The sequence below is a fragment of the Ixodes scapularis genome, unplaced genomic scaffold (genome assembly GCF_016920785.2).
Source record: "Ixodes scapularis isolate PalLabHiFi unplaced genomic scaffold, ASM1692078v2 PGA_scaffold13__105_contigs__length_92229423, whole genome shotgun sequence".
NCBI lineage: Eukaryota > Metazoa > Arthropoda > Arachnida > Ixodida > Ixodidae > Ixodes > Ixodes scapularis.
Genome location: NW_024609839.1, coordinates 58,057,345 through 58,084,477, shown reverse-complemented (window position 1 = coordinate 58,084,477; position 27,133 = coordinate 58,057,345). Strand labels below are relative to the sequence as shown.

Below are 27,133 nucleotides of genomic sequence, written 5' to 3'. Positions count from 1 at the left end.
AGCTCCTTATTTCCAGCTCATGGTGGTACCGCTGCTCCTACAGAACCTCACTGGACCATACAACAGAAAATTTTTGCTACACCGAAAGATCACTACAAAGACCGGTCCATACATACAACGCGGCGCGAAATCAATAGTAAGAAGAGTGTTCACTTGAACGTAACTCAATGCTGATGGAATGCTGTATCACTAATATAGCGCAAACTCAGTTTTGCATCAGCAAGGTCATATCTATTTTCAGCACTGACTTGTATACTTGTATTTACCTCAAGAACAGCAGTAAAAAAAGTATGCCCCTCACAGAAGATTACTAATTTCCCCTTTCATATGTTGAATTTAAGAAACAGACCCCCCCCCCCGCCCCCCCTAGATATTTTTGGTTTTATTTTTTGCCAGGTGATCCATTATGGTGTCAGAAAACTACCCAATCAATATTTTGCTGCAGCATCACTTTAATTTTTAATAAAGTAAAAAAATCCAATTGCTCGAAACTAAAACCGAAACTGGACTAGGGAGTAGGAAGAAATATAGAGGAGGAGAGAGTTGCCAAAAGTCATGTGGCTGTGGAACTTTTTTTTTTTTTTCAATCAACAAATTTGAAGATTTTTTTTAGAAGCCACAAAAAAATGGCTATCGTTATTTTTTTATGTTTTTAATATTGAATGTGTGCCTTCGATGCCACACCGTGCCGCGGAGATACTATATAAACCAAATTGCCCTGGAAAAAAAGAAAAAAGGGGTAGGAAAGGCGGAGAGTGAGCGAAGAGGCAGAGATAAAGCAAGCCACGGCACTAGCAAGCATTGAGCAGTGAAAGAAAACTCCTCTCGGCTCTCTGCCACAGACAGCCTGCAAAGAGAACTGCTGCGCGGTGTGCGTTCGTCATGTCTGTTTATTTTCTGTTTCTCAGCCGCTGGCAGGGAGGGGGGTCCCCTCCCCCCACCTCAGTGCCAGCGGCGCTCTGTAGCTTCACTCTCCTTGTTTGAAAGAATGGCTGCAGTGGAAGATGCGACAACGTGGTGGTGTGCAGGCCTGCTGAGTACAACGGTCTGCAGCCATGTGTGCAGGCAAAATCACATCATCATCCTGTGGCATCATTTGTCCAAAGCCTGAGTGTACTTCTTTGTGTTGTAGAGTCATGTATAATATTTGTTAATTTCTCTTGTCATGTATAATATTTGTTAATTTCTCTTGTCATGTATAATATTTGTTAATTTCTCTTTTTTCTTTTTTCTTTTTCTTTCTTCTTCGCTTTTTTTACCTATTTTCACATACTTTCTTTGCTTCGTTTCCTTTTGCGCACCTCGCTGAAGGCGTTATGCTGTTTGTGGGCACGTATCAAATAAATAAATAAATAAATAATCGAGTGGTAGGCAGTTAGTCAGAGCAATGGGCGGTCAGTCGGAGTGGTGGGCGGCAAAGCCACTGCCGCCCACCATGGGGAAAACCCTGATCCTACATTAGATTTGTTATTTATCGAGATATACACCTTTCAAAATGCAAAATTACCTATTGATTTTTTTTTTTAAACATCCAAATGTTGTAAGAAAAAATGTTCAAAACGTTCCTTTTTTTTTTTCATGTGACAAGTATACTAGTGTGAAAGTAGTGCTGTGCTGCATGTGTGAAGAGGCCTTTAGACTACAGTCAGTTACAAGTTCAGAAAAGATTTTGAGGGAAAGGAAGGCTGAAGAGAAGAAAGCAGCTGGAATGCTGGAGAGAGGAGGAGGTTTCCTTCTCTCCTCTCCAGCGTTTTGTTTGCTTCCTCCTCCCCAGCCCACCTCCACCTTGAATACTTTTCTTAACCTGTAACTGACTATATGAAACTTTACTATGTCGTAGAACTTGTCTTTTCAGTCAATTTACAAACAAACACCTCGGCAACACGAGTCGTTACGGAGTCATTCCTTGTTTCAATTAAAAATGCCTTCTTCAGTTCGCACAAAGAAAAGCAGTCAATTCTATGAATGTCCGCACAAAACTTACTACACAAACAAGTCGCTTCTTGAAGAGTTTGTTTCCAAAATTTCAATCTTATACGATGGTGCAACTTTTTAGAAGTTGCACCATCATTTTGTTTACAGGTATGAACCTTAACTGTGCAACTACCCGGCCTGTGACCTTCGTTGAACTGCCTCTGAAAGTTGTATAGACTTAAAACCGTTGTGTTGACTGCAAACTGGTATATAGACCAAACACAAAGATTACAACGAACACCACATGCCAACCTTGGGTATCTCGAGGGAGACCTCGCGCATGGCACTGGGCTTGGTACGCTTGAGGGCAGCCGCCACGTCTGCCATGTTGAGCTCGACTTCATGACTCAAGACGGCGTCCGTCGCAGTGGGGTCTTTCAGATGTCTATCCAGAGAGTGTAGCGCAGCTGCATCAAACCACAAAACAAAAGAACTGAAAAACGGTGCAAAGTGGTGAAGCTTGACCCAGGAAGGGCCTACAGTTCCACGTGCCCCCTCGTCTTTTCTGCTCTCGGACCCATTTATTTGCGATGATCTGTAACTTTTCGGTGGGTGCTTGCTCGGTGTGTTATGGCAGATGTGTAAAAGAAGGATTAAGAAACAATGGAGTGCCCGTCTGTTTAACATGTAACATAATCTGGAGACATCAGGATATAGTACTTAGAATATTCTATACTGAAGCGGCGAGTGTGCAAGCGTTAGTTATCTGCTGTCCTCATCATGATGTTTGGTTGAGGTTATTCATAGCGCTCCCACTGCAAATCAAACAAATCAAATTTGATTCAATTTAGCTTTTCATAGAAGGTATGGAGTTCAAAAGCGCTGTGCTAGATGACTGTCAAAACACTCACCCTCGGCGCACATGGCTGCCAAGTCGGCTCCCGTGAGGCCGTGAGCCGCATCCGCCGTCTCTACAATGTCCTCATCGCTCAGTGAGTGCCTCACGTTGCCAAGGATCTTGCGGAGGATCTACGTGAATCAATTAATCTGGCTCACATTCCAGGAAGAGCATAAACAGGAGTACATCACACGGCGAATTTATGACAATGCTGCAAACATTCGGAGAAACGAAATACTCCGTGCTTTTGAGATACACGATGGATTAAAAAACACCCCGTCTTAGAACGTGCATAGATGCCTCATCAGTGTCCCTTTAGGGTGTCTCATTTGCGCCGCTGCGTAAAATTATCCCGAATACCAAACTTTTCCTCTCTGTTGCAAGAACAGCTCAGTCAGCTAAACTCAGTCATCAAGCCCTGAAACTTTTAGAACAGAGGTTCTCAAACTCATAGATCCCGAGGAGCACCCAGGTGTCTCTCTAGACCAGGGGTGGCCATGCTGACCCGGCCTAAGAGCCATGAACAAAACCACGAAACTTCCAAGAGCCGAGGGGGAGGGGGGGGGGGGCAAAAGTTTTTGTCCAGAGGAATAAACGAAACTCGAACTGCTTTCAATCTATCTGAGTCAAAAGCAGTACAACTGTACGTAAGGTAGCACAAGACTACCAGACTGCAACCTGTCTTTCGATTTAAAACTCGTTCTCTTTCTCTTTTTGGGGGAGTACTCCTCTGACCGGGAGGGAGGCGAATGTAAGGAAGGGAGCTGCGAGCCGCACTTTAACACGCGAAGAGCCGCAGCTTGGCCACCCCTGCTCTAGACTGATAGCCAAGAAATCCTTGTCAGACCCGACACCGACACAATAAAAGCAGTGCGAAAGACAGACCTTGTAAACAAAAGCTCGAGGTACACCTAAGTATTTCTTATGAGTTGTGAATGCGAAAGCATGCAAGCCGCTCGTCCGTTCCCTTTGTCGTCTGCTACGTACTAGTGCGCGAGCGCTTCGGGTTGGAAGCTCCGTCGACGCGCGCCAGCCAATGGAACGGAAGGCGCGCGGAAACTATCTTTTTGCGCTTCCAACTGATGACATCAGCTCGTTCCACGAGAAGATAAATGCTTTCGCATTAATAATGCAAATTAGAGGGAGCAATCAGTACTGACATGCGGTCGTGTATCGCTACCGCTACCGTGCGATGCACGTGAAGACCCCAGGCAGGCGTGTATCCAGGGGGGGGAGGCCCCAAATCTCCCATTTGGCTGGGGCCTTCTCTCTCCCCTCTGCCTCATAGAGCATTTTGTCATGGGTAAGCCTTCCCTTTCCCCCCCTCCCCCCTCCCCAAAACAAAATCCTGGCTACATGCCTGACCCCAGGCGAGCAGTCGTACCACACTAACTAAACTTATCACCTACACCAGACACCAGACACCAGACACCCACTGGGGTTGAACACGGCAGTTCTCGAGAGTACCCTCAGGGGTTCCACGACACCCCAAATTTCCTCAGCCCTCCCTGCCTTCTAAGTAAAGTGCTATTCCAGTTTAAGCATTTCTGTAGAAGGCCTGAGGCATCTAGTCATGCCTAGCTACCTGCCAAACACTCCCTGAATTGCTTCATTGCTTCAATGCCCAGAATGGCTCTGAATCAAGAGGTGTACCTTGAGACAGAAAAGTCTCAGAGAAAAGCCTTAAGTGAGAAACATTAAATTAGGTTTATTTTTATTTATTTATTTATTTATTCATTCTGCCAGCCGTGAGGCCAAGGCAGGAGTGGTACATATTTTCAAAAACATACCAAGGACACACAAAGAATTCAATAATTCAGTCACATCCCTTGGTGACATGGGAAGAAAGAAACATTTCAATTTCCTTCACAAAAGTTGACACACTTTGAGAGTTGACTATACATTCAGGCAGCTTATTCCAGAAATCAATACATCGAACAAAAAAGGAGTACTTAAAATGATCCGTAGAGTATTGATAGGATTGGATATTTAAGCCATGTTTTATTCTGTGGTACACCGGAGGAGACATCACGACGTATTTTTGGGTATCTAACATCGAATGACCATGAAATATCTGAAAAAAAAGTTTCATTCTATTCGTTTCTAATCTGGTCTTTATGCTAGGCAGGCCTGCTTGCTCCTTGAGTTTTGTGACCGACTCAGTCGACCGGTAGCAATTAAAGATAAATCTAGCAGCCTTATCTTGAATTCTTTCCAATTTATAAATATTTTGATTTGTGAATGGCTCCCAAACCGGACTAGCGTATTCCAGAGTTGGCAAAATTAGACACTTAAAGGCAATTAATTTGACATCGGAACTAGCGAACTCTAACTTTGTTTTAAGCATCCATAGTTTTTGAAAGGCTTTCTTACATACATAGTCAATATGGGAGTTCCAGCTTAAGTCACTTCTTAAGTGCACTCCAAGGTATTTATATTCGTTAACTTTAACAAGCGGAAGACCATTAATACTGTAGTTAAACTGTAAGTGTTGTTTTTTGCGCGTTACATTCATGTAGACCGTCTCACTTATATTCAGTTCCATCTGCCAGTCAGCGCACCATTTCATTATCTTACGCAAGTGCTTGTCCAAATTTAGTTGGTCTTCATTGGAACTGATATTGGAGTAAATCACAGTGTCATCCGCAAAGTGCTTTAAAGTTACCGTGGAGTCAAAGTCCTTTCCCATGTCGCTGATAAATAATATAAAAAGAAGCGGTCCAAGTACCGAACCCTGCGGGACGCCGGATATTACTTGTAATGATTCTGTTCTCTCCTTTTTAAAATACACATACTGTTCCCGTCCTGATAAATATGAGTTCAACCAATCGACTATCTGATCATTCTTAAGAACGTGACTAAGCTTGTACAACAATTTCGGGTGCGATACGCGGTCAAAAGCTTTAGCGAAATCTAAAAATATAATATCTGTCTGCCCCCCTTTATCTGCGGTTATGCTCAAATCATGAAAAATTTCGATTAGCTGCGTAGTTGTAGAACACCCCCGTCTGAATCCATACTGATTAGAGCCCATAAGTTTGTTACTCTCAATAAAAGTGATCAAATGTTTCGATAAGATATGTTCTAAAGTTTTACAGCACGTGCTCGTTAGGGAAATCGGTCGATAATTACTCAAGATAGTTTTATCACCCTTCTTATGGACCGGAATTATCTTGCCACATTTCCAATCTCGGGGAATTGTTCCTTTGTCAAGTGTTAGTTTAAAAATTATTACCAGGTAATGGGAGCACCATTCTGCATATCTTTTTAGAAATATATTAGGTATTTCGTCAGGCCCGGATGATTTTTTAGCATCAAGGTTTAATAACAAATTGAACAGACCTTGCTGGTTCACTGTCACGTCAGTTATAGCAGGAATGCCACAAGGCACGTAGAAATTGGGAAGGATGCCATCGTCTCTTGTGAAAACTGACTGAAAGTAATGGTTGAATGATGAAGCAACTTGCCACTTGTCTGTTATAATAGAACCGTTCTTGACAATACCTGGAACAGTTTCCTTAACCGGAGATAAATGTCGCCAAAACTTTTCTGGGGAATTTTTTAGAAAGTTTGTGAGTGAATTTTCCATATAAAAACATTTAGCATTGCGAACCTCCGATTTAAAAGTATCCGAAAGGCCCTGTACTTCCTCTCGCTTTTGAGGTGTCTCGCATTTTTTTAGATTCCGCCTTTTTCTTTTTAGCCTATGCTTCATGCGAATAATATTTTTTGTTATCCACGGGTTTTGCTTGGAGATTTTTTTGACTCTGAGGGGAATAAAATTGTTGATGGCAGTGTGAACCATAGTTTTAAATCTTGCCCAGATCTCGTCTACAGATGTCGCGTTTAATGCGGAGAATTGCCTAAAGCTATCATAATGTAGATTAAAAAAGTCACATATACTTTCATCATCTGCCTTAGAGAAATCCGGAAAGGAAACAGTTTCAGGCGGTACTTTTTCACGCTTTCCTAAGGGACACGTCACGAGGACCATGTCGTGGTCGGAGATACCGTCCAAAACTTCGCACGAGTATCGCGACTGCGACAATCGTTTACTTAAAAAGACCAAGTCAAGCAAAGAACTAACAGAACCTTGCGTTCTAGTACTTTGTTGGACAATTTGTGTCAAATCATGAGAAAATACTAAATTGATCAAAGCTTGCGACGTGGAAACTTCCCCATGTGTTGCACACATGTTCAACCAATCAATGTTGGGCAGATTAAAATCCCCAGCCAGAACAATTCTGCTATTTTTACTTCGGACATGTTCACATAGATAATCATTTATACTCGTAAAATAGGTTTCGTTCGTCAGAGGAGGACGGTAAACAGCTCCGATCATGATTGGACACTTATTTATTACGATCTTGCAAAACAATGATTCAATACCATCTAAATTAGGCATCACCTCACTCTCTAGCTCCTCCTTGATAACAACTGCAACACCACCTCCACGAGACTCCCGATCTTTACGAAAGCAAACATAATTCGGTGGTACAAAATCCGTATCTTCAACTTGAGTGCTCAACCACGTTTCTGTTATTATAACCGCGTCAGGTTCATGTTCCAAAAGTATGGCTTCCAACTCGGCTCTCTTGTTTAATACGCTTCGCGCGTTTAGATTAATTACGGTGAGTAAATCAGGAACACGACTGATTTTCAGGGCCCTCTCTGTGACTCAGTTCCCCTTCAAGAATATCGCTGCTCCCATATGGACGGCGAGAACCGGATGTCAAATCCCAGTAAAACAAGCTACCGTCTACGGCTATCTTGTCATAAACTAACCGGACTTTAGCGCCTCGGTTTCTTTCATCTCTTGCGGAGTCCCAAAGGCATTTTCTTAAACTTTGAACTTGCCTAGAAAAATCCTCACTTACAGAAATATTTGTGCCCTTAAGCCTATTACAGTTGCGTAAAATTTCCATTTTTTCTCGGTAGTTGTAAAAACGTACTATTGTAGGCCGTGGGCTTCGCCGCTTTTTACCAAGACGGTGAATGCGTTCGATACTTTCGGGATTTACGTTAACTCTTTGAAAAACATTAGCCTGGACGGTCTGCGTTAGTTCCAAAGCCGTTTCGTTTTCTGCTTCGTTTAATCCAAATATGATGAGGTTGTTGCGTCTGGAGCGGTTTTCGAGGTCATCTACCTTACGCACTAGTAGTTGGACAGTTTTTGTCAGGTCTCGGACCACTGCTTCCAGTTCAGTTGCCTTGTGAATTGCCGATTCCAACCTTATCATTCTAACATCTAGGCTTTTAAAATTTTCGGTATTTTCATTCACTGATTTCTGTAGAGATCGCTGATCTCGTTTTATATCGTTTAACGTTCTCGTCTGATCCTTTTGGCCATCAAGTATCATCGACACCTTTTCCTCCAGCGTGTAGGTTGGCCCAGGATTGAGCTCAACATCACCGCATAGAAGAAGAAGTTGCCTTATCACGTCTAGACACTCTGCTACCACAGAAAGCACTTTGTGGGGGCACGGCACGACAACTAGGCACAAGCAGTTGCTCCGCATGCTACTGGTCCTATTGCTTACCTGTAAACAGGCGAAGACGAGCGGGTTAGACATGCTGCCGCAAAGCGTACCGTGCCCACCACTAGCACAGTGAAGTCCGTTCCAGTCTTTTAAGACACCCAGGGGCGTGGCAGTTCTTGAAGATGATTGGTGCAGCCTTGTAACGTGGTCGAAAGACGTGTCATCGGCGATCGATGTCTCGCCGTGGCGGATGTAGCATGACGATGACGGGGCAAAAGACACTATGCCCGTGTCGGACGCGGAAAAAATGATCGGCAAAGGAATCACCGAAGGCTCGTGGCTTTTCCCCGCGCCAAAAAGCAGGACCTGTAAACAGGCGAAGACGAGCGGGTTAGACATGCTGCCGCAAAGCGTACCGTGCCCACCACTAGCACAGTGAAGTCCGTTCCAGTCTTTTAAGACACCCAGGGGCGTGGCAGTTCTTGAAGATGATTGGTGCAGCCTTGTAACGTGGTCGAAAGACGTGTCATCGGCGATCGATGTCTCGCCGTGGCGGATGTAGCATGACGATGACGGGGCAAAAGACACTATGCCCGTGTCGGACGCGGAAAAAATGATCGGCGAAGGAATCACCGAAGGCTCGTGGCTTTTCCCCGCGCCAAAAAGCAGGACCTGTAAACAGGCGAAGACGAGCGGGTTAGACATGCTGCTGCAAAGCGTAACGTGCCCACCACTAGCACAGTGAAGTCCGTTCCAGTCTTTTAAGACACCCAGGGGCGTGGCAGTTCTTGAAGATGATTGGTGCAGCCTTGTAACGTGGTCGAAAGACGTGTCATCGGCGATCGATGTCTCGCCGTGGCGGATGTAGCATGACGATGACGGGGCAAAAGACACTATGCCCGTGTCGGACGCGGAAAAAATGATCGGCGAAGGAATCACCGAAGGCTCGTGGCTTTTCCCCGCGCCAAAAAGCAGGACCTGTAAACAGGCGAAGACGAGCGGGTTAGACATGCTGCCGCAAAGCGTACCATGCCCACCACTTATTAACGTGGCCTACTCTTGCACCCAGCTCACCTGAAGTCGTCCCGACGCCGTGGGCACTCCAATCTCGAGTTCCCTGTCGAGGCGGCCAGGCTGGCGCAGCGACGGATCCACGTTGTTGGGTCGGTTAGTGGCGCCCAGAACTAGCACCCACTTCTCTTGCATTGACTGGTTTAGGGAAAACAAAACCAGACACTTTAGATGAATACGTGTAGCTCGAAAAAGTAGGTAATGGTGGTTCCTTTGCAGCGTCCTGTGAAATGAACTGCGGCGATAGTTGAGGCGCCACACACTTTGCTGCACACGGTAAACCCTATCGTGTTTCAACATAGAAGACTTCTGACCCACTAAACTTAGCAAAACAAAGGGAAGGGAGGAGGCGGAAATGACACTGCGATGTCACTGCGCAACGTCATTACTGCAATTCTCTGCTAATTTTGTGGACAAAATTTTGCGCTGGATTAGGGGCCACGTTAGCTCCTGACACGCAAATACACCTCAGGGTATGCTGCAAAACCTCACCAATAGCGCACGTTGCTGTAATAGAAGAAAGCAACACCAGAATCCATCATATGCATTTCTGCAAATACGGCTCAAAGAGACTTGAGGTTATCTCCATAAAGAAAAATGGGTGGTGCTCACCGGCAAATTGTCCAGCAATGCCACCAAGGTCGACACCGCCCTAGCTTCCTGGCTGGATGTGCCGGCTTCACGCTTGGGACACAGGGCGTCGATCTCGTCCACAAAGAGGACGCTTGGTGCCCTGACAGAACAACAGTGCAATGCTCACATGTCTGCATCTACTGCTCGCAACTTGTGGCCCTAGTGCAACATTTATTTAGCCCAAGTGTAACTTCTAGCCCTAGTGCAACTTCTGATCCGAGTACAACTTTTAGTCCAAATGTAACTTTTAGCCTAAGAGCAACTTCTGGCTTTAGTGCAACTTCTGGCCTTAGTGCAACTTCTGGCCCTGGTGTAACTTCTGGCCCGAGTGCAACCCAGAGAGGAGTAGCTTACCTCTCGACTGCGTCCTTGAAGACGTTTCTCAGAGCAGCTTCCGTTTCCCCATAGTACCTGTGCCGAAAAATGCCGTGCGAGATGTCACAAACTTCGCCACGCATTATGCTTAAAGGGGCCCTGCAATCATATTTAAGCGTCTACCTTTTTTTGCGGTTTCCACGTCTCTTGGGGTTCAGGCAAGCCAGCGGGCACGGAGAGAGTAACTAAATATCAGTGCGTCATATTTTAACCGGACGACACGAAAACCTCCTCCACCGACGGGGGCGACCCGCGGTACCGAAAACGCGCGAAATGTGACGTCTTTGGTCCTGGGCTTACTACTGGTCAGAGCGGCTAAAAGCTTCTTTTTAGTCGAAATACAAAACATAAGTGGCGCGAACCGTTTCAATTATTTATAAAAGTAGTTTTTGTTCAGTATTTTAGATCAGAAAAGAAACAAATGCAGTTTATAAAGTACGGAAACAAGAAATGACCCGTCAACATACCCGCCACCAAGCGGTGGATAAGGCGGCGCATACTAGAAAAGAGTAGTGGGATCAGGCGCCGACACGGAAAGGTCCCGGATGGACGCGGCGGCGCTGCAGTCGTTTACGGACTGGAGGATCCGACCGGCTCCGAGCGTTCCGAAGGCCTTCCGCGAGTAGCTTTGTCTTGCATTTTGGCTATTTCGCGGTACGGCAGTGCGAAGGGACTCCCATCCTGAACTTATCTTTACCCCCTGTTTGCTGTCGTTTAAGGCCAATGAAGTGTCATGCCGAATTAGTGTTTAATCGCGCAGCAAACGCAATGAGAGCCGCTCTGGCTGCCCGCTGCATACAGCCTATCCAGAACACGCTTTAGTGGCGCCCTCTCGCGCCGTCGACACGGCAGCGCGGCAGCTGTGAGCGCTCGTTGAACTCACTATCCCTCCTCTAGTTCACGGTCACTCAAGCAACCAAGGACGTCATGAGGGAGGATATTTTTTGCTTGTTTTTGTAATTTTAATTTGCCTATAACTTTTAAAATAAAGCGAAATTCGAGAAAAGAAAAGTTACATTAAGTTACTACGGTCAGTGCGCTCAGGTTTGGTGCAAATTAAAAATTAGTAAAAAAGTGCTTGCAGGGCCCCTTTAGGCTGTCATCACCCACTTGCAAAAATGCAAGCTTGCTGTGTCAGTGTTTCGGCAGCAGAAAGGCAGTGTAGTTGGAAATGTCATCTTATGTCACTACCGTAGAGAGTCTATTAGTCAGCAGAGCACAGGTCAGTAACGTGCACTGTGTATTCGTGATTGCTCAAACTTGTATTGCTACAACGTCCCGGAAGTTAGCTCCTGATATTAAAATCTACAGTGTAGTGTGAGCTTTCACTGCACAAGCTGCCAAACTTGTGCAGTGAAAACTGAGGAAGCTTGGCACCTTTCACTGAAGAAGGTTTGTAATCTCCCCAACTGGTGTGTTTCTACCCCAAACTAAAAGGAAAATAAAAAGGAACTCTTGTTTTAAAGGGCAATGTTGATCTGTTTAAAACCCCTCAATCAAACTCTCGCTTCACATTTCTTACAAGTACCAACAACCATCACTGTGTGAACACAAAAGTCGCATGCCACGAGTGAGCGTTCTGCCGCCATTTGCTTCCAAGGGCCGCTCACCTCGGTTCTGTGCCATCATTTGGATCAAAGGGCTGCACAAGGCACATACATTCTGCAGTGGCGCATTTGTCGCTACTTGTAAGACAAGCACAGACACATCAAGGGAATTTAGATCAGCCCCCTTAGTGCTGCCACCTTTGAGGCAATTTTGACAATAGTCAATGTTAGCAGACATGCTATTAAGAAGGGGGTCTTGTACAACAAGACACAAAGTGAAGGGAAAAATTTGCAGTGTATTCTTACTTGCTGAAGACCTGCGGCCCATCAAGCACCACAAGACTTGCTCCCGATTCGGCTGCAACCGCCCGTGCAAGCAAGGTCTTTCCCGTGCCAGGCGGCCCAAACAGTAGTGCTCCCCTGGGAGGCTTCAGGCCTGTTAAGAAAAACAGTGTGCTAGCAACACTGGTACATCATGACTGAGTTAAAAAAAGACAAGACAGAGAGAAAGAAATTGACGGGAAGGAAAAATCATACTTTTGTTTTCTAGGCTAGGTAGCACAAGCTACCGCCCATCATAAAAAGCACAATCGTTAGCATCCATCCATGCATCCATAGGCTTGAGAATCGAATTGCACGTTACGACAGATGCAGACTGTTGACACGCTAAATCGGATACTTTCACAAAAAGGGTTTACACTAGCATATATTACACAAGTGACCTTTCCTTCTTCTGCTGTAGCTTGGGCTTCGTTCACACATAAAGAGAAACAAACTATAGCTATATATTTGTTCTCTAAAACTGGCAGCTTCTGGGGGAACGTCCACGTTACACGGCACCGCATTGCTGCCAAAATTCAAACATAAGCAAACTCACCGAAACGTGAGAAGGTGGCAGGGTGCCTGGCAGGCACCTCGACCAGCTCTCGCAGCTGCTGGATCTCCCTGTCCAGCCCTCCGATCTGGTCGTACCCCGCCCTATGGGACACCTCCGGCCCCACGCTGCCCTCCTCCATGACGGTGACTTCCGTGCCGATCGTGATGCGGTGAAAAACCGCCAACGAAATGCGAGACCCCGCCCTCCCTTCAGGTGCCTTTGGAGTATTGAATGCAGCCGGGCCTTGCCTGCTCGGGGTTAGTGGCATCCTCTGTGGCGGTGTTGAATGAACCTGGGAAATAAATTAAATAAACCAAATGGGCCCTTTTCAAAACCCCATCAAGCAACATTGGTGCTCGCTGTTTCTCGGGCATGAGAGGAATCATACGTTTGCTTAGGCTAGGTGGCAAAAGCTAATGCCCGTTCCAAAGGGTACAGCCAGTCATCCATCCATTCATTCATCCATCCATCCGGGCACAGAGCGTGTGATTGGAACCAAGTACTCATCGAACGCTAATGCAGCAATCGTTTCTGATACAAGCTGAGCCGAGTTCACGCCGTATGCTGTTGCAGCTCTCGTGTCCCAAACTATGCCCAAACTATGGCAAACTCGGATAACGGCTGCAGCAGCTACCTTATTCACTATTAAGCTGAGACTGCAGTGTGAGCTACTTGCCTGGCGGACCAATCAGCCGCCTCCTTTTCGTCACCTGACCTGGCTCTCTGCGTGCGGGTATGGGCGGGAGAGTGACGACGTGGCGAAAGAGAGACGTACGACTGGTCCAACGAGGACGTAGCTTCCACCGCAGTCTCAGCTCAGAGTTGAACGGAGTACAGATAGCCCACATTTTTTAAAATGGTCTATTCATATCTCGAGCACAAAAATAACATGGACATCACATACGATCACGACTGATTTTGTAATGTTTAAAAGAGTGCCTCCTTACATTTGGTGCGACAGACAGAACTAGCTGCAACGTGTCTTTACCGTCAACACGGCTGGTTGGCCAAAGAAGGTCGCCACCGGACAAAACAATGCTTCCCCCATGTGCTTCGTAATATGCAGCATTAAAACCCACCTGAGCCCTAAAATATGCTAGGATTCAAGACGCCTCACTTGAGCGGACGACGGCCTTGGAGTTTTTGAAGCACTGGGGCTACTGTGTCCTTCGCTAACGGTGAGGTGCTGTAGCTTCTCTTCGAGATCATCACCATCAACCGACGACGAGCGAAGCAGGTCACCCGACGAAAGTCCTCCTTCGCCTTTTGCGGACAGCACGGTAAACCGCAGGTCGTGACCGTAGACACGGCACTGCAGTTTCGATCCGGTCCTCACGAAGACACCCACTGGGTAAGAATTGAGACACAAGCAGTTGGTGTCTCATTCTTCTGTGCCAACAACACTGTGTAAAAGGTAAAGCAGTTGCTTGCGTCCCTGTAACACCCACCAATTAAAATGCAGTCGGCCATCTTACATACATAAAATTGAAAGAATAAAACACAGAGGACAAGCACAGGACAACCACAAGGCCAGGCCATCTTAGAACTTTTCATCTCGAGGACTCCCCCCCCCCCCCCCCCCCCCCCCCCCTTTTCTGGACTGAGTGCCAATGAATGTGTCCTGGTCTTGGCATTGATGCAGTGTAGCAGTGCCTATGCAGAGTGCAAGTTCATCTGCTTCTTTTGCAGGGGTAGTGGTGACGTCAGAATGCTGAGCTCTGATTGGCCCTGATTGAAGGATAGAATGTAGACCTTAAGGCAAGCTGCCTTGATGTCTACCTACTATCCTTCAATCAAAGCCAACAGGAGCTCGGCGTTCTGCCGTCGCCACAACCCCTGCAAATGAAGCAGACAAACTTGTGCTCCGCATAGAACTTGTAAACAATACTCCACATACTACAGTGTGTTTGGCTCATAGTTATGCGTAACTGGGTGGGTTCAGATCTCCCTGCATCAATGATCCAGTTCAGACAAGACGTCCTGCCAGTTATTTAATCTCTCCATGTAGCAGGGTTATGAGGGCATTCAGACTAATTTGCCGGTATGTTTCGTTCAACAAATAACTCGTTAAGACGAAACTTTTTGTTCAGCGAATAACTCATTAAGACGAAACTAAAAGGTCAGCTATTATGGCAAACTGACATAATAAATAAAAAAGCTAACACAAATGGTTCTAAATCGTTTTAATGTTAATCCAGACTCCTCCTATGTAACATACTAAATTAGCTGTCAACATTTTTGCTACGCTAAAACTTGATCTAACATTTGAAGTAAAAAAAAAAACGCTTGCTTTCAAGTGACAATCTAGCAGACTGCATAGAGATAGTAGTTGAGCCGAAAAAGCACACGGTGGTGCTGCTTACAATTTTGTTGAAGAATGCATCTCTGCAGCTCGAGTACGGAAACTTGCTGCAACTTCTCATCCGGCATCAATGTTACGGAGCTTGCTCCAACGATGCAGTCAGAGTGCTTTGCCACAGTCACTTTTCTCGGCACGCTCGGTTTAGGCTGCCTGTGGATGGAGACTCCGGTGAGGCCAATATTCCGAGAAGGCCATGCCACAAGCAAGTGCCTTTCTCCGTCTTCACAGAGCTCCACCACATCTTTTATGCCGATGTCGCACATCCTCATGCATGAGGGATTTAGGTAGAGGAGCTGGGATTTCGTCGAATTGGACAAGCCAGCCGTATCGTCCGCTACAAAGGAAAAAGAAATAAAATGTGTGTGACTTTTTCAGCATAACTTGTCAAAAGGTGAAAGGTACGGCCCCCAGGAGCCAATCAGCGACGAAGGAAAGCATGGAATTTAATACTCGCATGCTACCATTTTTAAAAAAATCTTGGTATGGTGCAAATTACAGAACATTTTAATTATAAACTTTTATGGATCAGATGTCTATAAGCCAAAATCAACTTGTTGCTTTATCCATCGCCAATATGAAACGAAGGGTACCTGCACAATCCAGCCGTTGTGTTGACATTCGGACGCCTCGATCAAGAGCATGCAATGGCTTCTAGATGTTGCAGTTTTCGCTGCCGGATGTATTAAATAGTGTGATGAGATGTGGAATAGATTTTATAAGTTTCAAGAGAAAAGGTATTATATCTCTCTTTCTCTTGTGTTTAACTTTGTTTTTTTTAATAGGATCATCTTCAGATAGAGGAATATTTTTTATGGTTTATATCAGTGGTTCTCAATCATTGATGTGTTGCAGACCCCTTGTGGACCGGCGGAGATGATGGAGGACCCCTTCGTGGTGAGGAAAGGGAAAGGTATAGGGTGATTATGAGAAGGATTTAAGAAATGGATATAACTAAGGGTTAGTGTGAAGCAGACTCCTCTCACTGACACACAAAACAAAAAACTCACCCGAAAATTGAAATGTTTCTTCCCAATTTCAGAAAAGACGACTTTTATTGCCAGTCTTGACTGATGAGGCAGGGCTCCGCGGACCTCAAGAATTCCTTTGCGGACCCCCATTTGAGAACCACTGGTTTATATTATGCTTTGTCTAAGCCGGTTTATTTATGGTTGTATGTTGATGTTGTAAAATTCATTACCATGTATACTATTTTTCTCTGATTCTAGTAGGGAGAAGAACCATGTCAAGTTAATTGCCTGCTTTTATTTTCCTCCTTCCCCTTCTCCACTGGACAGAAACAATAAAGTTGAGAGTTGAAAAGCCCTCCATAGGAGGAGAGCACTTCAAAGGGTGCGTTGTCATGTGGCTCCCTTCGACGCTCCGACTGGCTCGGGGGAGCAAATCTTTCGACATTTCAGCAATCACAGTTCACGTACACGTGCTAGATCACAGTCCAGCCAGCGCACGCTCGCAGCTGCAGCCAATCAGAAAAGGCTCGCACGAAACACATATCACAGCAGGTTCGTTCGATTTACTTGCACCTCCTGCACTGGTGCAGAAAACTGTAGGGCAGTGTACTTCTGGTATGTGTATGCGGAGTGAAAGTTTGTCTGCTTCTTTTGCAGGTGTAGTGGTGACGTCGGAACTCCGAGCTCTGATTGGCTACGATTGAAGTATAGTGGGTAGACCTCAAGGCAGCTTGCTTTCAGATAACACCCTCTATCCTTCAATCAGAGCTCGCTGTTCTGATGCCACCAAACCCCTGCAGAAGAAGCAGACGAACTTGCTCTCCGCATTGACATACGACTGGAAGTACACTGTCCTACACGTTTCTGCACCGGTGCAGGAGGTGCATGTAAATCGAACGAGCCTAGCAATGAATGCGCCCCGAGAGGCTTTTAAACCCATTCGAGACTTTTTACATGTCTTGCTCCAGCAAAAGGGGATAAAAATGTCCCCGCTTTGTTGTAAAAACAGACATGTCCTGCATAACATTGATTCACATATCATGACTTTAATGAGTTAAGAACTCAAAAATTAAATAGGGTGACCCAAGTCACCAGTCTCGATCTAAAATGGACCGTGAAAATTGACGCTTGCAAGTAGCAATCTAAACTTCTTGTCGAAGGTGTATTTCACAGCTAGGTCGACCGGTTTTTTCTTGTAAAATTACAAAGCGTAGCTCTCTTTCTGTAAAAATAGGGCCAAGAAACTTGCCGGGGTCTATGACGGGCGGCGACGCAGACGACCAAGTCGAGTAGTGGGGTGTGTTTGGCATTCGCACTGATAGATGGTGCTACCTCCTTATCGCCACAGCTTGCGACCACCGTGGTTTATTAAAATGAACATAATCTTTTTGAAATGTACCTTTGGTTAAAAAATAAATGTGGACAATAAAAGCAAAACTAAAACGCATCTGCATAACGAGGGCACTTTTGCTGCCAACAGATTTCGTCTGCGTGTCGTCTGCTTTCTTTCGCTGGTTGGCCACACCCAACGTTACTAGATTACCTCAGTTGTGGAACTCCTGCAGAAGGGGGTACCCCCCTTCACTCACTTCAGTCTGCCTCCCGTCGTTTGAAGCGCCATCTAGATTTTCGTTTCATAACAGTGTGGTCTATAGACGCTTTGCAGCAGCTGTGCATGGGCGCCGCCATAAGCGACCTTCAGTTTTTGTTTCCTCTTATTCCGTTCGCTTCACGTCATCATTGCCACAGCAGAACAGGTTATTGCGACTTTAGGTGCTACTGCGTCCTTTTCCCCATCATAGACCTCTTTGGAGGCTCATAAACGCCCGCTTCGGTGGCTCGGCATCTCGGTAAAACAGGAGAAGGTCAGCTATGGCGGCTCAATCTGGCGCGTGTGCAAAGCGTCTATAGAGCAGACCTTGAATCCATCTAGACGCTGTGCTTCGGAATGTATGTATTTCATTGAATACACTGCTGTAACCATAGCAGCCGCCTGGCGCGTCGAGCAATGGGAGGCGAGTCATGGTGAGTGAGGGGGTACTGCTCGTACAAGCAGCGTCTATGAGCAGTTCCGTAACTGAGCAAATCTAATAATGTTGGCTACACCTTCCAATGCTGCTCCCGACGCCATCTATCAATACAAACGCCAAACACACCCCTACTCGACTTGGTTGTCTGCGTCGCCGCTCGCCGCAGACCCTGGCAAGTTTCTTGGCCCTATTTTTTTTTTTTTTTTTTTTTTTTTTTACAGAAGAGCTACGCTTTGTAATTTTAAAAGAAAAACCGACCTGTGAAATACACCTTTGACGAAAAGTTCAGATTGCTACGTGCAGGCGTCGATTTTTAAAGTATATTTTAGATCGAGCCTGGTGACTTGGGTCACCCTATAGATTTCAGCCTCTTGCCGGTTAAGAAAAGCATGACAAGCTCCTCCCAGAAAGCCCTCCACTCTTTCCACTTTTGCAGAGAGAACGCTGGAGAGGATGAAGCCAGCAATCATGGCAAGCAGAGCTTTGTGGCAGGGCTTTTCCCGCGTTTATCAACCTGTAACAGACTATAGTACTGTAACTGCCAACAAATCAATGTGCGAGGAAACTTGCAGATTGTTAAAGTAAATCTGCAAGCCCCGTCAAAATACAAAAGTCGGAAGCATATACTAGATACAACTTCTCTTTCGTCACGTATATCTAAAGAGTCGCCCCTCACCGGGTAGTGCTTGCAGTGTGCCGTGTAGAACGCAGTCTCTTATAAAATCGTGCTTTGGATCATCATCACCGCTCAACTTTGAGCAACAGTGTTCGTGAAGTGTAACGTCTTTCGTAGCCAGGATGACGCCACATGACGTGCACTGCTGCCAGTCTGCCTTGGAAGACTTCCCTTTGGGAGGCATACCGTTCTATTCAAGTGTAACCATGAGACGCAGAAGAACGTATCGTTGGATAAAGCAGCGTCGCCGGAGTTAAAGAACTCAATAAGGCCACACACAACCACATGCAGCGGGAGGGTCGATCAACGCACGTGTTTTTGTTGTGATCAAGACGGGTCGCTTGTCATGAATGGAGGGACGCACGCCAGGCATATACGGCTCTGACGTCAGGCAGAGCTACATATACGGCTCTGACGCCAGGAGCGGAGCGTGCGACAGGTGGCGCTACCATTCTTCTCTTGTCTGTATCTCTCAAGTTTTGAACAGCGCCACTGGCGAGAACCATCAGATATGTTTAGGTCGCGTTTCCACTGCGAGTAGCGTTGCGTACTTTCAGACTCTGTTAAGGCTCTGTTATACTCCGACGTAACGCGCGCGCAAGAGAACGGTGGCCGAAGTCGGCGACGTCACGTCAGTCACGCCGCGCGCGTCAAAAATTCGACCTCTTAAAGGCGCATTCACACTGAGCAAAAAACGCGCGTTGCGGTCGACGTCGACGCCGGCGTCGTAAAATACGAAGCAGTCACACAGGGGCTGTGTTCCAAAATTTACTCGATCCGACTCCGGAGTAAAGATTTCGTACCGTGGCGTTCCAAAACTTACTCGAGCTCACTCGATGACGTCAAAACTCCCGTTCCAGAAGCGGGTTGTTTACTCCGGAGTAATTACTCACGCTACCCTCCTCGATCGGGGGGTAACGTCGGATCAAAGCGAGTAAATACGTCACGTGATCTGTTCGTCGTCTGCTTTCTGCGCCGACAGCCGTCAAAGCTCGCTTGCTCGGTTGGTTTTGGTGGCTGACGTTCGAAATGACAAAGAATGAGGTGCAGCATGTGTGGTTATTGCGATTTGCTGTTTTCAACGCACGAATTGACTGCATTACATCCAGACCGTGCACCTTCCCCGGGAAGGTATACTTGTTATTATCAGAGTGCGAGCGTAAACAGGAGCTTCTCCGCATTCTCGTCCTCGGCGTTGGAGAGAATGTCGTATTCTCACGTTCAAGGCTGAAAATATTTGAACGCAGTAAATGATAAGGTAGTATTTTTTTGTTTTCTTTAGAGTGTGTGTAGTGAGAGGATAACGCTCGCAAAGCAGTGAAGGCTTCAAAGATTTTATCGTAATCATATTCGCGTCAAAGTTTTATATCATTCTTGAGAAAGCACCCTCGCGCTGCACCACTACACCGTGTGGAATCAATTTCTGCAAAACATGATCAATGCAAATTACAATGCGTGGAATATATGCGTTTAGGGCAATCGCGCAGACTAATAAAACACTTTTTTAATGTCTAACTGTAAGGAGTAGGTAATTTTTATTTCAATATACAGCTCAAAAAGAAGGTGAGTAAAAGGAGCTGGTGAATCCGCCTCAAAAAACACCGCGTCGTCATAATTATTATCGTCTCTTCGAGTGCTTTCCTGATGATCAAAAAGATCGTCTGCTATTTTCTGCCATCGCTGCTGTGGTTTCTTTTTGTCGTAGCCCAAGACAAAGCCAATCCGCATAGTATCCAGGTAATTAACCCGGCCGTTCCAAAATCGAGTCGCGGATCGTTTACTCGCGATGTCACGTGGTATTACCCGCTGACGTAGGAGGCAGGTTACTCGGGTAAGATTTGGAACATAGCCAGGTTCACCCAAACGGCGGCGTCGTCTCGGGGAATCTCACTTTTGTCGAGAGAACACGGAATTGTTTATTCGTCTGCTTCGCACGTTTGTTGTTGCCTTGCCTTCGCGATTGCATATGCGGTGGGAGACAACCGTCTTCACTAAATGGACAACGGTGATGATTATATATACGTTTACACTCCGGTTATTTGCAGCATTGGCGAAAGGCACGGACTCGAACGGGCAGCTTCAGGTGCTCTTTTGCCGCGTTTTTGTGCAAACAAAGCACGGTGCTACGCCGGCGCGTCCCAGAGCCTTCGCGTCCGTACCTTTAACACTGCACGCAGCCTGTGCGAGAGTGTTTTCGATGGAGGGCTGTTGTATTCCGTAGTGATGGGTGTACACAAAATTACACAACACATTGGGAGTGATCGCTCCCGCACAGTCGGAGGTCGGAACACACCGCGAACTTCGGTGGCAGCTTTCGCGGCAGCTTCGCGCAAACGATGAAGAGTAGCTTCACAGCGTCGTACACGCACATAAAACACTGCTCACAGTCAGATGTTCCAATCGGCTTGCTTCTTTCCACGCTGGAATACTTCCAGCCACGTTTGGCGAGCGCACGAATCCCCCGAGCTCTCTGCCTTTTCGCCTTCATTGTGAGTCGAAAATAAAAAAAACAGCGAAAACTAGTCCCAACCGGAAAAGGGAACACGTCACGTCCGGAAGCTCGCTGATTGGCTCAAGCGCGCGCGTCGAGGGAGAAATTGGGTTCCGAGGCGTCGTCTCCCTGCGTCGTCCTCCTCGGCGCGCGACTTTTTTCAATACAAAAATAAGCAAAAAATTCCCCCCCACGACGCGCGTCTTTCCGCTGTGTGAATGCGCCTTTATACTCCGGCGGCCCTGGCGACTCCCGCGGCTGTGCGTCGGTGGGCCGCCGGCGTGGCGCATGCGCAGAATCTGACTACGAGGGCACGTTTCCTGCGAGAGTGCGCCACTTCCGGTGCCTTTTCGTTTCGAATAGCAGACGAGAATGCTCGCGCTTCTTGAGCGCCAAGTTCGAGCGATGGCGTGGACGTACCTTGCTCGACGAAAACTCGCGCTTGCACTGTTGGTGCACCACCTGCGCCGCAAGCGTAGGCGGCCAATGTACATACGGTACATCTTTGACAAGCGTAGGGTCTACGGTACTCAAGCTTCCTCGTGTCGTAGACACACGGGTGAGGACGAGTTCCCTCGATGAGCTTCTCGACCGACCGAGTCCGATTCTTCAAACATGATGCCACACGGAGTGGTGCTCCTGTCGTCTGCTATTGCTCGCATTCGCCGCACTTCCCGCGCGACGCCTGCCGGGAGCCAGCGCGTGATGCATCTTGGTCCGGCGTCGCCGGCGCGTCCGGCGCGGAATACCGCATGCTCCATTTTGGCGTCGAGGCGGTCAGGCTGCGTCGAACGCCGCCGGTCGCGTCGGTTACGCCACGACGCCGGAGTATAGAGCGTCGGGTTTTCGCCGACGTGACGTCGCTGTGACGCGCTCGCGCGCGCGCACGCGTTACGTCGGAGTATAACAGAGCCTTAAGTGCACGTGAACCATTAGCAGGCGCCGAGAGAAGCTGATAGACGCTAGTTTACGCCCGTGAAAGGTGCATGATCGGACGCTAAAACGCCGCGTCACGTCAGCATTAAATGGTCGCGTCTGGCCGAGAGGTAGCGCCAGTAGCGCTGGGTGCATACCCTCTGAATCCTCCAAATAAAAATTAATAAAAATAATTTGGACAATAAATCATTTTGCTGCTAATCGTAATTCTAATTTGCAAGTTTTTTTTTGTTTTTTTTTTACAGCAAAGCTGTTTTGCTTTAGGATGTGGAAAAAAAATGCGTCCGCGGATTGACAGAAAACTCCCCATTGGTCGTGGCAAGTATGAATGAATAAAAATAAAAAGAGGGGCAACCAGCGTGAGTCAGCCTTCCTTGGCATTACTATAGGTCCTAAGCCCTTGTTATCATCTCTAGGCATTGTCCTCGAGGTTGCCGGAGAGACCATCCTCTAGGCATCGTCCTCGAGGTCCTCGTAGACGTCGTCCTCAAGGTCGTCCTAGGCGTCATCCTCTAGGATCGTCCTAGAAGTCGTCTTTGAGGTCATCCTAGACATCGTCCTCTAGGCATCATCCTAGATGTCGTAAAAGTAATAGCTTCATTGGTCCTCCTTCACGTGAAGTGGAAGGGCTCTAAAATTTTTGCTACGTAATGGACCTTTTCCGCATACCGACAGCACCAGGCGGTGGATGCACGAACTAAAAATCGAGGAAGTGACCAACCTGCGCTACCAATCGATAATGGGAGCTGCGCTACCAGCTTCTTCGCTCTCCGAGTTGTGGCGCGTGCCCGACGCGACTTCAAAAAGGGGCCCCCATCCGTGGCATCCACCCAAACGTCGTGTTTTTCTTTCCATCCAATTTCTTTTTTTCTTGTGTAACAGAATTATATATATGCTGCAATTACCTGTTCTACTCGCTGATCCACAGCCTCCTTCCGAATTTCCTCGATTTTTCGTGCCGACTTCCGCCGCTTGGCATCGGGCGCTCGCGCGTGCGCAGAACGCTTCTTGGAAAAGGTCCATTCTTTTCTAAAAGTGCATCATTTTTTTATTTCATAGTTTTCAGATTTTTATTGTGCACAGCTCTTAGCACTGGTGATACTGGGATGATTTACATTAATAATGCCGCATAAAAAATGATTTCTAGTCTTTGTGAAGCAAATTTATGAAGTGGACAACAAATGCAGAAAGCAAGTTCATCTGCTTCTTTTGCAAGGGCTGGGGTGACGCCAGAACGCCGAGCCTTGATTGAAGGATAGTGGGCAGACCTCAAGGCAGCTTGCTTTGAGGACTACCCACTATTCTTTAATCGGAGCCAATCAGAGCTCGGCATCCTGACATCAAACCTCTGCACAAGCAGCAGACAAACTTGTACTCCACATAAGCTTAGCCCAGCGGCAAGTCCGCTTTGCGCATGGCTTAAGAGACTGCTCCGACGCTGTAAAAGGACTAATTTCGTACAGCGGCATTCGCTTTGCGCGTGGCAAAGCGAATGCCGCTGTACGAAATTAGTCTTTTTACAGCGATAGCTGTTAGTGCCTTTTCAGTGAAAAACAGCAATGTTCGAATGCAAAATCCCAGGTGAATACCACCCAGAATACAAGACCTGCACCTCTCCCCCCCAAAACATCATCACTAGTGGATCTACGCGGCGCTGCCTAGATCCTCATAGATCCTCACAGAACCACGTCAAATGTGGCACAAAAGTGCAGAGCTCAAATTGCCAACCAGGCATAGGCTGTTCCGACTGCATCTTTGAATTCGAAACCTGCACACTAAAGTATCTGGAGCCCCTACACCTCACGCTTGCGGTCGTCAGCTACTGGCTGCAACAGGCGTGTTCGCTGACCAGCTCCATCCGTTGCTGCTGAACAAGGTTTTCCTGCAATTGCTTCCACGAGCGAGCCAGTCCTCGAAGTATGTCTAAAGAAAACCGCAATCAGCGGACGACCCGAACCCTGCAAGCATCGAGGAAGTCCTGCTTGGCGTGTCTGACGAGCAGATTACGAGAGTCATCGTAAACGATTGAGACCTGCAAGAACTTTTAGAAGTTTTAGAGCCGCCCCGCATCCCTTGCGACACCAACCTTATGTATTGCCAGCTGCAGACGTGTTTGCTGTTTGGGAGGATGGTCAACAGGGTGCTGCTTCGGTTGCACAGACGCACAGTTCCATCATTCCATCATTCGTTCAATGGCCCTTTCCTATACAACTTTACTGAGGAGCCGGACACACGACCCAACCCAGACTTGTTCATAGCAGAATACCTCGGACGGAGATCTCCTCCTGAAGTTACGTTTTCGGGATTTTACAAATAAAAGTTCTGCAGTGTACCTTCCGACTATGCAGAGTGCAAGTTCATCTGCTTCTTTTGCAACGGTTGTGTTATGATCAGAACGCTGAGCTCTGATTGAAGGATAGTGAGTAGAGCTCAAGGCAGCATGCTTTGAGGTCTATCCAAAGCGTGCTGAAAGGGCGGAATAGACCCTTTAGAAATTTCCAAATGATGCATAAATTTTGGGAGACCGTCATTAGTAGCTGTCATGCAGCATGAGTATGCATTGGGCACGAGCACTTCGTCAGCATTCAGAGTGTACTTGGATCGAAACGCATTCCACACGAATACTGCGTCAGTGCTGGGCGCGAACTCAGAACCAATCACAGGCTTCATGCCGGAAGCGATGAGACCAACTATGCATCATTTCACAATTTCAGGAAGGGTTTATAGGACACTAAACACCAGCCGGAGACACGTTCCGGACACAGAAGCTGAACCGCTGTTTTAAGCAGAGAATTGCGTCATCGAGGAAGAAGAACAATGCTCGCAACCAATTAATTCCGACAAAGAAGAGTTGGAGTCGTTAGTACCTTTGACGAATAGGCTTGCAGACCTGCAATGCAGAGACGTAGCCCATTTCCATGTCGTGTATCCTGTGCAGGTTTTTTTTTATGTCATGTTCACCGCAATTTAGCACAAAGATCCAAACACAATATTTGCACTTTCTGGCATTTTAGTCGCACTGGTTAGCGCCAAACGTGCACCACAGTTGGTGCTGCATGTGCTTGCATTCGACCAAATTGATATTTTCAGTGGTGGACAATTTGCAGCGTTAACCAAATGAGGGGGGGGGGGGCAGGGGGAATGGAGCAATTTTGCATTTGAGTTCACTAGTCTTGCTTGTGTACACAAAATGGATGCTGCCAGTATCCAAAGCACACTTCTTAAGATGGCTTCGAGGGAAATTCTTTCACTTGGCGCGTGTATATACTAGATAATGCTTCAACATTAAAAAATCGTGCACCTATTATTGGGAGTTTCGTGCTTGTCTTTTAATTTTAGGAACCCATTTAGCTTGATTTATATTTTCAACTCTCTTAGTAAAAGGTTCAGACTTGAATTTGCATCTGTAATATGTAATTCACTATCAAAATAAGCCGTAAATGTCGAGCTTGTTCAGAAAAGAACAAAAAAATATATAGTTTATGACAGGTACTTATAATGGCATACTTATGACAATGAATATCTGCTAGAAAAATATTCTCTTTCACTTTTGTCCAAGAGAAGAGAGGCTTGTGACACAAGCTTTTCTAGGTAAAGTTGCAAATAGCGCTATCAACTTGGCTCACGTCCTCTGTAAAGTTAATTTTCATGTCAATTTTTGCTCTACCAGGCATTTAAGTGAATGTTTGAACCACTTGTCCGATTTAAATGACATTTACAGCCTACAGGGCTTGTTTCTGTTGGCGTTGAGAAAATTTCTGCCAAATTTTGTTAACCTGGGTGAAGTACAAAAAAAATAGCAAATCTTTTTGAAATAAATTACTTATAAATGTGTTGTTTTTATGAGTTATATTGATTTAGGAAAGTTGACAGCAGATAGCTATGGAGCTATATTTCTACATTATAGTACCACCTTTCATGACATAAAAGCCACATACACACAAATACAGTCGAATCTCGTTAATTCGAACTCAAGGGGGACCGAAAATTTGTTTGAATTACCGGGAGTTTCCTCCCATAGGGACGCTTAGGATGGGACCTGCATGTTAGTTTGAATTATCCGCAAGTTTGAATGAAGAGAGTTTGAATTAATGAGAGTCGACTGTACTGTTTTTTTAGATGTCTATCCTTTGTCCAAAATTTTAGTTCTTGAGCATGAAAAATTACAAAAATAAAAAAATACAAGCTCATAGTTATCTTCCCCTTCAAATTTCACCCCAGAAAAACTCATAAAAGTGAATCCAAGTTATGTGCTAACAAAACAACAGTTTTCCTCAAGTAAAATTTATGCCAAAAGGGGGAATAAATTAATTAATTAACCGAGAATAATTCATAAAAAATTAACTATGCAGTGTAAACTTATGAAGCTTTCTGGGAGTACTCTCTAGATGTTGGTGGATGTAAATGACATTTTTCACAACCAACGTTTTTAGCAGAAATCGTTTTTTCTGGGTAGTGTCCGCCCTTAATCTTTTGATAGTCACTCACCCTGCGAGATTTCATCCCTTTCTTGGATCCAGTCGCTCTATAGAGAGTATTTACTAGACGCCATTATTGTGGGTGCTGTTTAGAGCGCATGCTCAGAACGAGCTCACATCAATAGGCTGCTAAGACCGGTACTCTTGATGGTGCGGAATGCACGTTGCAAAAGAACTGTGGAAGCTCGCTATCAGCACGCGCTCAGCATTCGCGCACACAGCTATGGCCGCCAGTGAATACTCCCTATAACAGTATCACCGCTCCGGATCTCGACATCTGTGCATCAAACTCCCAAGTTCCACCGCCTGTTGACTAATTCAACCTTTACTAATTTATATTTTTGTATGTTGTACAAGTATTTATATCAGTGGGTGTTCAGCAGGATCCTGCATATTT

General features: G+C 46.2%; 1 protein-coding gene across 2 annotated transcripts in view; it reads right to left on the bottom strand.

Moving 5' to 3' along the window:
* The window catches only part of LOC115327423 (ATPase family protein 2 homolog), a 28,532-nt gene extending 9,348 nt beyond the window's left edge, over window positions 1–19,184 (bottom strand). The window contains exons 1-11 of one of the 2 annotated variants that reach the window (XM_042289913.1): window positions 18,832–19,179; window positions 15,159–15,491; window positions 13,913–14,142; window positions 12,796–13,087; window positions 12,225–12,354; window positions 10,351–10,407; window positions 9,976–10,096; window positions 9,367–9,501; window positions 8,353–9,270; window positions 2,826–2,943; window positions 2,227–2,381 (exon numbers count right to left, since the gene is read on the bottom strand). In XM_042289913.1, coding sequence (XP_042145847.1) covers window positions 2,227–2,381; window positions 2,826–2,943; window positions 8,353–9,270; window positions 9,367–9,501; window positions 9,976–10,096; window positions 10,351–10,407; window positions 12,225–12,354; window positions 12,796–13,087; window positions 13,913–14,142; window positions 15,159–15,491; window positions 18,832–19,015 — 2,673 coding nt within the window. In that variant the 5' untranslated portion in view covers window positions 19,016–19,179. Of the gene's footprint in view, window positions 1–2,226; window positions 2,382–2,825; window positions 2,944–8,352; window positions 9,271–9,366; window positions 9,502–9,975; window positions 10,097–10,350; window positions 10,408–12,224; window positions 12,355–12,795; window positions 13,088–13,912; window positions 14,143–15,158; window positions 15,492–18,831 lie in introns of both variants that reach the window. The other variant, XM_040502061.2, reaches the window with a different exon arrangement.
* Window positions 19,185–27,133: the final 7,949 nt, after the last annotated feature.